This window comes from Hemibagrus wyckioides, linkage group LG23 (genome assembly GCF_019097595.1).
Source record: "Hemibagrus wyckioides isolate EC202008001 linkage group LG23, SWU_Hwy_1.0, whole genome shotgun sequence".
NCBI classification, from domain to species: domain Eukaryota; kingdom Metazoa; phylum Chordata; class Actinopteri; order Siluriformes; family Bagridae; genus Hemibagrus; species Hemibagrus wyckioides.
This window is the reverse complement of record NC_080732.1, coordinates 17,132,465-17,145,828: the sequence shown is the minus strand read 5'-3', so window position 1 is coordinate 17,145,828 and position 13,364 is coordinate 17,132,465. Positions and strand designations below refer to the sequence as shown.

At 41.9% G+C, this 13,364-nt stretch overlaps 1 protein-coding gene across 3 annotated transcripts in view; it reads right to left on the bottom strand.

Annotated features, from left to right (window-relative positions):
* LOC131344287 (raftlin-like) overlaps positions 1–13,364 on the bottom strand; it is a 91,938-nt gene that overhangs the window by 17,706 nt on the left and 60,868 nt on the right. For all 3 annotated transcript variants that reach the window (XM_058376443.1, XM_058376442.1, XM_058376444.1), the window contains one exon: positions 7,749–7,855. In XM_058376443.1, the coding sequence (XP_058232426.1) occupies positions 7,749–7,855 (107 nt within the window). The remainder of the gene's footprint in view (positions 1–7,748; positions 7,856–13,364) is intronic.

Here is a 13,364-nt window from a genome sequence, read left to right as displayed (position 1 = left end):
CAGACACACACACAGTTAGACATACATACCCAGATAGACAGACACACACAAACACACACACACAGAAACAGTTAGACAGACACACACACAGACAGACACACACACCCAGATAGACACACACACACATACACACACACACACAGATAGACACACACAGAAACAGTTAGACAGACAGACACACACACAGACACACACATCCAGACACACACACACACAGATAGACACACATAGAAACAGTTAGACACACACACACACAGATAGACACACATAGAAACAGTTAGACACACACACATACAGACAGACACACACATACAGTTAGACACACACACCCAGATAGACACACACACACACAAGACACACAGAAACAGTTAGACACACACACACAGAGAAACAGTTAGACAGACACACACACACACACAGAAACAGTTAGACAGACACACACACCCAGATAGACACACACACACACAGAAACAGTTAGACAGACACACACACAGTTAGACACACACACCCAGAGAGACACACACACACACACACACACAGAAACAGTTAGACAGACACACACACAGTTAGACACACACACCCAGATAGACAGACACACACACAGACACACAAACAAACCCACATATGTGCACACAAACACTATCTGTTTATAGTTATATTTAATGCTGAAGTTATTTCCTGTTATCACTTACATCATAGTAACAACTCTTCTAATAACTCTCTCTCTCTCTCCCCCCATCTCTCTCTCTTTTCTCTCTATCTTTTAATCTCCCCCCCCAAACTGTTACACTGGAGACTCCTTCTTTTTTAAAAGTCACATAACCGCCTTCTTATTTCTTTACATCCTGTGTACTCTGTTGCTATAGTAACGATACCGTATTGGAACGAGTGATTACAGTACACCGCTCGGTTATGATTATTAACATACATTATGTGTTTGTTGTGCAAAACTGATCAGATCCAGACACTCTTCAGGGAGCCACAGAGCCAGGGTTCCATCAGGAGATTTGCCCTTTTGCCCAGACAGAGTGTGTTGCTGGATTGGACAGTGTGTTAAAAACGCTGAGGTAGACTTCACAGGCTTAAACACAGCTCTGCTTATTTTCTTTGGCTTGAGCAACAGTGGCAGCTTCTGGAGGGACTGGAGATAAGGGGAGGATGTGTTTGTGTTGGATTCGGGCCTGGTGCTGCACTTTGGGTTTCACATCGAAACAAGCAAAAACTTAAAAGAAGAAAAAGGAATAAAAATGATTTCTGTTGAGTCAGCAGTATCTCTCTCTCTCTCTCTCTCTCTATCTCTCCCTCTCTCTCTGTATCTCTCCTTTATCTCTCTCTCTCTCCCTCCCTCTCTCTCTATCTCTCCATTCTCTCTCTCTCGATCTCTCCCTCTCTCTGTATCTCTCCTTTTTCTCTCTCGATCTCTAACTCTCTCTGTATCTCTCCTTTTTCTCTCTCGATCTCTACCTCTCTCTATCTCTCTCTCTCTCTGTATCTCTCCCTCTCTCTATCTCTCCCTCTCTCTCTCTATCCCCCCTCTCTATCTATCTCCCCTCCCTCTGTCTGTCTGTCTCTCTCTCTCTCTCTCTCTCGGCACAGAAAATAACATTCAATATGTTTAGGTCTCGTATCTAAAAAGACACATATTTTACATCGAAACAAGAAAAAAAAGAAAAGAAATAAAAATGACTTCTGTAGAGTCAGCAGTATCTCTCTCTCTCTCTCTCTCTCTCTCTCTCTCTCTCTTTCGGCACAGAAAATAACATTCAATATTTTTAGGTCTCATATCTAAAAAGACACATATTTCATTTTCCAAAACCACACAGACCCAATATTTAATACTTGTGCCTTCAGAGCTCTAATGTATTTTGGGCATTATACTTCCTTTTTTAGCATACAGGGCGTTTCAGAAGAATATAAACATTACATCTAGCATCCGTAGTTTATTTATTTATTTATTTTTTTCATTAGTCCTGGATGAGAAGCGCTTAAAGCTTCTACATAAAACCCTGCAAGAGAAGACGTCCCTTTAGGACGTCTAGGTTTCATTTAGAAAGTTCATCAAGTAAATTATTCAGAGAACTTCCTGACCGTCCTTCCATCCATCACTCTCTTCTCTATTCTTTAACTCCCTTCATTTCTCTCTACCTTCCTTTACTCCTTTCCTTCCTTTTTTGCACCTTTTCTTCTTTTACTCTCTCCTTCATCCTTATTTCCTTCCATGATCTCTCTGGATGAACTCTTAAAGATATAGAGTAGAAGATGTCCCTTCATTAGACCATCTATCAGTCTCTTCTCCTTTCTTTCATGTCATCTATCCCTCCCTCTCTCTATCCCATCCTTCTGTCCTCCTTAAATCCGTATTCCTTCCTTCCTTCCTTCCTTCCTTCCTTCCTTCCTTCCTTCCTTTCGTCCATCCATCATCCATCCATCCATCCATCCATCCGTCCGTCTGTCCATCTGCCTGTCCGTCCTTTCTTCTGTCCGTCCGACCGTCCATCCCTCCGTCCATCCCTCCATCCATCCATCCAGCCATCCTTCCTTCCTTCCTTCCTTCCTTCCTTCCTTCCTTCCTTCCATCCATCCATCCTTCAGGCATACCAGACTTTATTTCACACACAACTGAAGCATAAAGTAAGAGCAGAAACTAAATAAACACACCATGTTTTCCTTCCTGATCTCAGCCCAACTTCATTCTAAAAGGATTCGTGTCCTGTTCCGTGTCTAAATATTATGCTGTGCACATACTTTTTTTCTGTGGAGATGTGAAAACTGGGACTCTGTGTATATACAAACATCTGTGCTTTGATTCTCATTACAACCACATCAGGAAGGAAAACACAGACGTCTGGAGTTCAACTTAGAAAGAAAACTCCGGTTCAATTATACGGTACTCTCTAGTCTGAAGATGATTAATATTTATATTTGAAGTTGAGCTGACTTGAAGTTGATCTGACAGTTACATCCGTTTGTTTCTTAACTTGGTGATATTTCTATCCTTCATGTCCAGCTGTGTCCATATGGATTCACACATCTCAAGTGAAAATTGTCCCTTTGAAAATAAAGCTGCATGTTTTTCTCACCTCCGCAGGAGTCGGACAGGAAAGTACTGCCAAAGGACACATTTTAATGATCTTTCCGCTTTTCCGATATCACACTGCTCCGATGCCTACATCGACCTTCAGACTATCTTGCTTTTACTGTAGGAAGTGGTGCAAATTAGACACTTCAACCTGGAGTATGTTTATGATCTGACCACCTGTAATGACTGTTTAAGTGAAGGTTTATTGGCATCTTGATGTCACAGCATTAGGTTCGGTCAAATTGTATATTTAATCTGGCTTCTGGTGACTTCCAACAAAAAATTTTCCTTCCTTCCTTCCTTCCTTCCTTCCATCCATCCATCCATCCATGCATGCATCCATCCATCCATCCATCCATCACTTCCTTCCTTCCTTCCTTCCTTCTTTCTTCCATCCATCCATCCATCCATCCATCACTTCCTTCCTTCCATCCATCCACATACCCTTCCTTCCTTCCTTCCTTCCATCCATCCACATACCCTTCCTTCCTTCCTTACTTCCTTCCATCATTCCATCACTCAGTGCTTTTTTCAACAAGGGCTCCACCTGGCATGCCGAATGTGACCTCTCCTACAGCTCTTATGGACTTTTACGGCATCTTAGACCGTCAAATAGTCAACTGTTGCCTCCCGATGCTCACCTGGACTAAACAAAACTTCCCAAAATCTACCACTTCTAATCTACATCCATTCTACTACCCAAGAGCAATTTATAATAATGCTGTGACTGGACACTTCATTATAATTATGGCTCTCACGTACTATCATAACTCCTCATTTGAGAGATTACAGACATTTGTAGCACTAGTTTTTCCAATGAACACTCCTCTGTTGTCCTGTCTAGTCAATGTTTGCTGTCCTGTGTATTTATTGTCCTGTTTATTTAACACATTTGTTTGTACTCATCTCACACTGTTGTGTATCTGCACTTTATGTAGTCCTGTGCACTGCGCCATTACATTATGTGATGCACCACAATTTCATTTCAATGTCTACAAGATACAGTGGAACCTCTGCATATGAATGTCCTCCCTTATGAATTTTCCCCTTAAAAATTTTGCAAGAAACTTGCATTGGCATACATAGCATTTTTGGCATATGAACGAACTAAATGCTGGCTAAGTTGCGCATACATGCGGGAGCCTTCTTTGCATCAGTGGAAAGCTAAGCCAAGTGAGTATATGAAGTTTGCGAATTTTTTTAGTCAAAGAAAGCTGTTTTGAAAGAGTCAACCCACGATACCAACATTGTCTCCAGCATGCGTTCAGAAGCTAGGTCATTTTTACGGTGTTTTTTTTGTTGACAGATTGGTGGCGGGGATGGTCTGTTCTATTTTTTAGCCCAAGCTTGGTGGCATGACTTCCTGTGAGGACATGAATTGCTTGCCTTTGGTCAGTTCTTTGAAAGCAACCATGCAGTTTACATACACTTCATATTGGTAATATCGGTAATATTTTTGGGAGGCTGGAACGGATTATCTGCATTTACATTATTTCTTATGGGAAAATTTGTTTTGCAATACAAATTTTCACATTAGGAACTTGCCTCCAGAGCGAATTAAATTCATATGCAGAGGATCCACTGTATATAGATGAATGCCAATAAAAAAAATTGACTTGACTTAAAACTTATGTCCCAGGAATCAGTTTATACAATGACTCACCAAAAGAAAAGTGCAGATTAAATTGCACAGTAAAATCTCCATGCTTATGCCCAGTGAGTCAAGCAAAAGAATCAGGAGATCCAGAGGAAACATTAACCAAGCATTAGATCTCTCCATAATCATGCAAGTCATATGAAAAGATATGAATTCAGCCTGTTTTTCTGTTTAGATTGAATTTTGAAAATGTTGCCTTTGGGCAGACGGATCATTTTGAGTAGTCGTCACATTTCATCCAAACATATCTCCAGGCTTTGTTCCTGCTGTGTTTATTAGTGGAATGTTCTGGAAACCGGCTATATACATATTGTCATTTTGTGTGATAAATGCTGCAATATCTGCAAAAGAGGATTGGAGCTCTAAGTGGTAATTACACTCTAAAAACAGTACCATCCTTTCAACACCTCTTCAAATTCGCTAGCTGCAAAATGTCAAGCTGACACATGCAAGAAAATTCCCATCACACTTTCAGCACTGGAGCTCTACCACCAATCGCTGCTTTCAGGCTACTTTTTACGGAAAGCGGTCTGGTCTTCAGACAGATGTGAAATCGCAGAGTGCATTTTCAAAACGCCGTTTCTGAGACAGTGGACATCTGGGGTCTAATAAAATGCCATTAAGGTGGTTCCCTTTTCAGTGGTTTAAAACCAATAACGACGCTGACAAGGAGTAAATCTTCAAGGATTAATCCTTGCGGGTATTGTGAACAGGAAAAAGCTGGCCGTGCGCTGATAAGCTTGGGTCTTCATTGCATTATACGTCCAAGGTTGCCTATTGATTTTTCTTCAAAGGAACAAGAATAGAGTGTGCGCTCAATTTGAATCGTGTCGTACATGGCACAGCTCACTGTTTTGCTTCAGCGACAGGCATCGGGTGACATTTGAACTGCGGGAAAAAGACATCAAAACAGGAAATGTACTTATTTAAATCGTGCCAGTGTGTTTCCTATGTCACATGACCCAAAATGATCAGCATTTTCTTTTATCTTCCATAGGCCTGTTGGAACAATTTATCATGCTGCTAATCTGCAAGGTATCAGTGTCAGTATCCTGGCTTCCTGCAAAGGTCCTGGTCGCCAAATCATATCCTGAAGAATGGAAATGTCAACCTAATGTCAGTCATGTTGTTATTTTGTCGTTAGCCAGCGAGCAGCACAGGTCATGACACAACGCATATAGCAAGACAAGGGGTAGAGAGAAAGTGCGTGAAAGCTAGACAGATCGAGTGAATAAGAATGGCAGGGAGAGCCACAGGCTGAAGAAGCTCAAAACTCGATTACTGTGATAGCATCAGAATACACAACGATCCTGACAACACTCCCACACACACATATTAGCGCGTCGCAAAACCAATCCGAGTGTGACCGCTTCGGAATGAGTCGACGGAGACCCGGCATGACAGCTTGTGTGAACAAAACATGTCTGGAGCTCAAATCCTAGCAACATTAATGCTACTCGACGAGTGGAGCTGACCTGAAATCCCATTTACCTTCACCTCACTGTTTATCCTTCTTTTCATTTCTCCGGGAAGGAGATCAGGCTCTCAATTACATTCGAAAAACATCATATTTCTCAATGAAAAGATCACTGCTGGAAGAGAAGGCACTGCAAGGCAAAGCTAGTCACGGTTCACATAGGCAGATCCAAGTCAAAACAGTCAGGCGGAGGTGAACTTCACGCTTTGTACCACATACACATTCAAGCCTCTAGCACCATCACTCAAGATATAAAGAAGACATGCATCAAGACTTTGCTCTGCCCTGGACCCAGGTGGTTGAAAGAACTTCCCCTGGCTGTCATTAAATCAAGACTAAAGACAACGCCTCCTCAGTAAGCATTTAAAATGTGCAATAAAAATAACCCCAATACATAAGAGCTTTTGCTGCTGAACCAAATCGTTGCACTTACTCCTTCCTAACAACTTGATAACATTCTTAGACTCTGACCTACTTCTCCTAGCATGGGGTTATGTTTTTGACTACAAAGACAAGGCAAAGCCCAAGATTAGTAATGGCAGCAAAAAGAAAAAGAAAAAGAAAAACAATGCAGCAAAGACACAATACAACCAAACGTGTATATAAACAGAGACTGGGGTTACAAAAACGAGACACAGGTGTGACAAAAACCAGACACAACAACACAACTCATAAGGGAAAGCAGGTGCTAATTACAGTCAGGATTTGAGGTCAGCTCTTATATTTCTTCCAGAGTGCCAAGTGGGTAGGTCTAGAAGAATTTTCACTAACTGAATGATCTCCAATGTGCGGGGAGTCATTTCGAGAGTCAGCGATGAGGTACTTCTAAAACACCCACGCAATCCACTGACATCCCATTCCATCACCCATATTAGGACAAAATCTACTTATGATTAAACCTTAGCCTTAGAAAGTTTCTTCTGGATGTAAAACCCAAGAATACATTTACAGTCTTTGTCAGAAACAATTATCTAGAGAGACTTATATTTATTTCATCTATACATCTGAGCAGTTAAGGTTTGTGGGATTTGCTTAAGACCCCAGAAGAGGCAACATTGGTGGTTCTGGAATTTGCATTCACAAGCTTCCACTCACAAGTTTAACATCGTAACCAATGAGCCGCCACCTCATATAGACCAGAGAAGGCTTGCTGAACAGAATGGGTCCAAACTGGAACCATTAATCACCCAGAAAAGTATTGGAGGAAGGTTTGTTTCTAAGAGTCATAGCACCAGAGTGGGTAGTTCAAGTATAAAATATTTTCAACCACAAGACTGAAATACACACTTTCTGCGTTGTCATTTTATGCATGATTTTTTCTATTTCTGATTTCTTTTATTGCACAAGATGTTCTTTGTCTACCTCCAAACACACACCGTGGCAGTCAATTCAACCATGCAGACCTTTAAACCATGCAGTTGAAGTAAACTTAATGTCACTTCTGGTATAAATAGCTGGTGTTAAAAGGCATCTTGTTTTCCTCAATATGTTCTTCTGTACGTAGATGGCATTATGGAACAAAAGAGTTCACTCACGTTAATGATGGTCCACTGTTCGACCACGATGGCGTCGTAGGTTGTATTTGCGCTGGAGTCTCCCTCTTGGAAAATAAACACACCGTCGATGACCTTTGGCAGCTGATCTGCAGAGGAAAGGAGTGGAAGTTAAAGATGGGTATCTAACAGCATGGGTCAAAGCAGAGGAGTTAATCTAAAAGGAAACAGACAGTTGCTGGACAGATAAAGAGAGATAAGATGAAGGCGAGAGGTAATAAAGATCTGCATCGAGAAGAAAGACACCTCAGGGTACAATTTCAACTGTTGGTCCATAGTGAAAGCAGCTTTTAACTAATGAAAGGCATCTCTAATTAATAGCTCATCCTCTTGATATGAACCACGACTATTGGAACACGTTCAGTATAAAATGAAGACGCCACAAGAGGCTCGTTTTTGAATTTAAGTTTGGCGTTTGAGACGGCCCCTGCTGTCCCTGCGCTTGGCCCTGATTGAGATACATTACCACGAGCGTACTGTTAATAAGCTCGGCAGGAGGCGATATACATGCACCGGAGAGTCTGGTGTTATTTTGGGTCGAGTGTTGTCTCCCTGCTTTCTCATCTCAGTTCCTCCATCTTCGCTCTAATACTGTTTGTGTCTGCTTGCCAAGCCTCTTCAGATTTCATTAGCGAAGCTCAGGAAGGCGGGGTAGGGGGTGGAAAAATGGCTAGACTCTGGAGAGATAGAGGGAGAAAGATATGGGGGGACAATGGGAGGAAAAACCTATTTAAAGCTTGACTCACTCGATTGAAGACATCTCAGTGCCCTTTTCAAACAGCGGCTATTGTTCCCACCACCGTACGTCAGCTGTAATTGGAACGGTCCACTTGTGAGACCATTTGGATGGTCTCACTAGCATGAGCATCTGTATAATTAGCGTTTGACCAGTCACGAGATGCTGATAGAGACCAGCAAAGAAGGCCAGTCCAGTGCTGTACCAATTATCATGTCTAGCTCTAGTTCTCCTTTAGCCAGAGCCCTGCACATTGCCGATGGAACCTGTTCTATTTTTTTCTCTATATGACTGATTTTCTCTATACTGTATGTACATGGGATTGTGATATATACAGTAGGATAGTGCAGCTGCTTCACAGCTCTAGGATCCCAGGTTCAATCCTGAGCTCAGGTGTCGAGTTCTTCATGTGAGTGTGCTTTTCTCCAGTTCCCTCACACCTCCCAAAAACATGCCAGGAAGCAGCTCGGCCATGTTAAACATCCATTTTGAATGTATGTGCATCATGCCCTTTGGTGGACTGGTGTCCTATTCAGACTGTATTCCCACCCCATTCCCAGGATAGACTCTGCCTCTTACCAAAATAAAGCAGTTCCTGTTCCAGTTCCTGTTACACTTTCCATGGTTCTGGATTCTAGTCAATTATTATTTCCCAGTCTGTGTTTTGATTCTGAGGGCTTTCTTTTTTTAATGAACCTAAGCATTTATTAAGGTCAAAGATAATTGATATCTGTGATTTTTTAAAAATATTTTTTACATTATCACAAAAATTAGGTCGCATGGATTTGCCATGGTCTCAGTATGACATGCAGAAATGCTTGAATAACACCTCTGACTCATGTATATTTTAAAAAAGCACTTGCTTTAGCAATACACCAGGATTAAACATGACACATTCATCCTGGAAGCTTGGGTTGCTGGGCAGATTTTTGAGAAGGTCAGCATTCACATGTTTTATGCAGGATTAATGTCTGGAACGAGTGTACTTCTCGCTTGTGCTTGAAGGTGAATACCAGGCGTTTCGGTGAGTGTAGGTGTGCACGTGTTTGTGCATCTGCCACTCATCTCTCAGGAAATTTAACCTCATTCAAATGGCTTCCTTTGTGTCCCCCCCACCACCATGAATAAAAGAAAGTCAGCCGAGGTATCGTCGAAATTCCTTTCAGAGCAGTATAATACCTTATTGGAAATTCATACGCAAAATACCCGTGCCTCGCTCGGAGTCTGAATATAGAAGGTGCGGCATGAATAGTTATGCATATGAATGTGTCACAGCTGCGGATACTAATCCGTTTCTGACGAGGGTGAGGAGGGGAGGTGAGAAGAACAGACGAAAAAAAAAGGAACCTTTTAGTCCACATTGTCCTTGTCTTTCTGAGCCACGGTGGAGCAGGAGCCGTTCAGCACTGGGGTTCACGTTGCTCTCCTGATGAGTCTGATGCCATATGAATCTTTCATCTGTATCTGAATCGACAAATTCAACAAATGCCTGATATATCTGACCCTCACCATAGTTACCGGCAGAGTCCCTGTGCACTCCGAGGTGCTAATTAACACTGTGGGGTTTACTAAAAATGGAAGTTTTACAATGATTACAGTGATTAAGTAACAAGCTATTATTAAAAATGTAAGAAAAACTCCAAATCACAGGATGGGATATTGTGACAAATATGATAATATTGGCATTTTAAAATGGTCCCTCACATCTATTGGTCTTCCTTAAATAAAAGAAGGGTCAGGGACGGCTGGTGTAAACAGGCTAGCACGGTTAAAGCCAAGCCATTGTTTTTAAAGATGATAAAAGAATTCAATATAAGGTTTCATTTTGGATTTGTGTTAAACAAAGTGCAACAGAATGCCCGACAGTCACAAACAGGTTACAAGAAGTGAGGCTGGGGCTGATTTCTTTCCAGCCCAGACTGCAGATTCTCAGTGACAGGTGATTAGTGTCATGCCCCTAGATTTGTTACACACCCTCTAGATTTATGACACGCCCCTAGAATTGTGACACAGCCCCTTAATTTTTGACACAGCCCCTAGATTTGTGACACACCCCTCGATTTGTTACACAACCCCTCATTTTGTGACATGACCCTAGAGTTGTGGCACACCCCTAAAATTGTGACACACCCCTAGAATTGTGGCAATCTCCCTAGATTTGTGACGCACCCCTAGAATTGTGACACAGCCGCTAGATTTGTGACATGCCCATACATCTGTGACACACCCCTAGAATTGTGGCAATCTTCCTAGATTTGTGACACACCCCTAGATTTGTGACATGCCCCTACATTTGTGACACACCCCTAGAATTGTGGCATACTCCCTAGGTTTGTGAGACACCTCTGGATTTGTGACACAGGCCCTAAATTTGTGACATGCCCTGGCTTTGTGGCATACTCCCTAGATTTGTGACACACACCTATATTTTTGGCATACTCCCTAGATTTGTGGCATACTCTCTACATTTGTGACACCCACCTAGATTTGTGACATGCCCCTCGATTAGTTACACAGCCTCTAGATTTGTGACACAGGTCCTAGATTTGTGGCATACTCACTAGATTTGTGACACATACCTAGATTTGTGACACAGCCCCTTAATTTGTGACACAGGCCTTAAATTTGTGACATGCCCCTGGATTTGTGACATGCTTCTGGTTTGGTGACTCAGCCCCTAGATTTGTGACACAGCCCCTTGATTTGTGACACAGCCCCTAGATTTGTGACATAGCCCCTAGGTTTGTGGCATACTCCCTACATTTGTTACACAGCCCCTAGATTTGTGACACACACACACCTTTAGATTTGTTACACAGTCTCTACATTTGTGACACACCCTTAGAATTGTTACACAGCCTATAGTTCTGCAACATGCCCCTAGATTTGTTACACAGCCCCTAGATTTGTGACACAGCCCCTATATTTGTGACATGCCCCAAATTTGTGGCATACATTCCAGATTTGTGACACACCCCTAGATTTGTGGCATACTCCCTAGATTTGTGAAATTTACCCATATTTGTGACACGCCCCTATTTTTGTTGCATACTCACTAGATTTGTGACACACCCCTAGATGTGTGGCATAATCCCTAGATTTGTGACACACCCCTAGAATTGTGACAGCCCCTAGATTTGTGACACATGCCTAGCTTTGAGACATGCCCCTAGATTTGTTATACAGCCCCTAGATTTGTGACACGCCCCTAGATTTGTTACACTCCCAAGGTTTTTACATGCCCCTGGATTTGTGACATGCCCCCTAGATTTGTGACCCACCACTAGATTTGTGACCCACCACTAGATTTGTGACACACCCATAGACTGGCACAACCATAGACTGGATCTCAATTTGGTCTGATATTTTTTAGACACATCTGTAAGACATCCTCAGCGGTGACTGAGAAGTCAAATGTGAAACATGGCCCCAGGTTTAATGAATATGAATGCTTTGGATTATTGGCTTTATTAGTTTAAAATGATAGACAAATCAAAGTACAACTGACACAAAATGGCAGATAGAATTGTAAATGTGCATATAAGTCTCTGTGTATGTATGTGTGTGCAACAGTTTACTACACATCTTTCTTATTATGCCATCGATTAAAACATTGTGATATAATGCAATGCTCAAGACTAACAGCTTCACTGTTGAGCTACCAGTAGATATTAGATTTTCGCTCTCTGTCTAATATCCGGAGCACTTGTCACACTGAAGAGTAAATACGTCTTCCCGGAGCTGGAAACAGATGACCCTCGGCAGCAGAGCAAAACGACAGATCAACAACAACATCGATACCCACCACGGTCCAAAGAAATCCATCAGGAGTTCTTAATCCGTGTCCAAACTCATCCCAAAGCCGGCTGTGTGAACAGATTAGACGAGATATACTACACTATACCACTGTAGGTTGTTCTTACCCAGAATCCTCTGTGCTCCTGTCACTTTCTTACATCATAACTGGAGAAGATCCAGAGTGGGATTTTTGTGATATGTGAGAGATGATTCAAAGAACTCAGGGCAGAATTTCTTTTAATAAAAAATCTCCAAGACGATTGACAAGAGGAACTTTTGCTTTTTTGCAGAGATGGTTTTTTGCTTTCTGCAATTAGACGCTGATAAATAAAGTACACAGTCTCCTAGCGTTCTACAGCTCGGCACGACTCTTCAAACACCTCCCTCCTCGCCTGTTCTCTCACTTTCTGTGCTTGACTTGGGGACAAACATGTCCTTTATCACTAATTAGAGTGGTTATCTGCAAGTATTTCCACTTTTTCTCTGCTTCTGCTGGAAGGCATTTCTTTTACATTTACATTTATACTTTTATCCAAGCAACAACTCAGTGAGCCGGGCACAAGGGGTCAGGGTCAACTGCAGATGAATTTCTGTCAGTAAATTTGTTCTAGAACCTTAATCGACACGTTCTGGTAGTTCAAGTGTCTGGGATGTCCATCAGAAGATCAGCAAAGAAAGAATTTCAATGACCAGTAATGTATATGTGAAAAATAAAGGCTGCTTAACTCAGTACTTGGTTAGGATATACTGGATAAATGTCAGAACAGAAAGTACAATTTAGTGTAATTGTAATTTAGTACTTAAGCTAATAATCAAGCTAACAATCCAACTGTAGTTTAGTTAGCACATTTGGTAAACGACATACAGGGGGATAATGTTGAACCTTTGAAGTGGGGATGTGGTAGCTTGGTGACTGGTGTTGGACTACTGACCGGAAGGTTGTAAGTTTAAATCTCAGGTCTACCACTGCTGGGCCCCTGAGCAAGCCCCCTAACCCTCACTTGCTTCGTTGTATAAAATGTAAGTCGCTCTGGATGAGGGCATCTGCCAAGTTACAACACAAA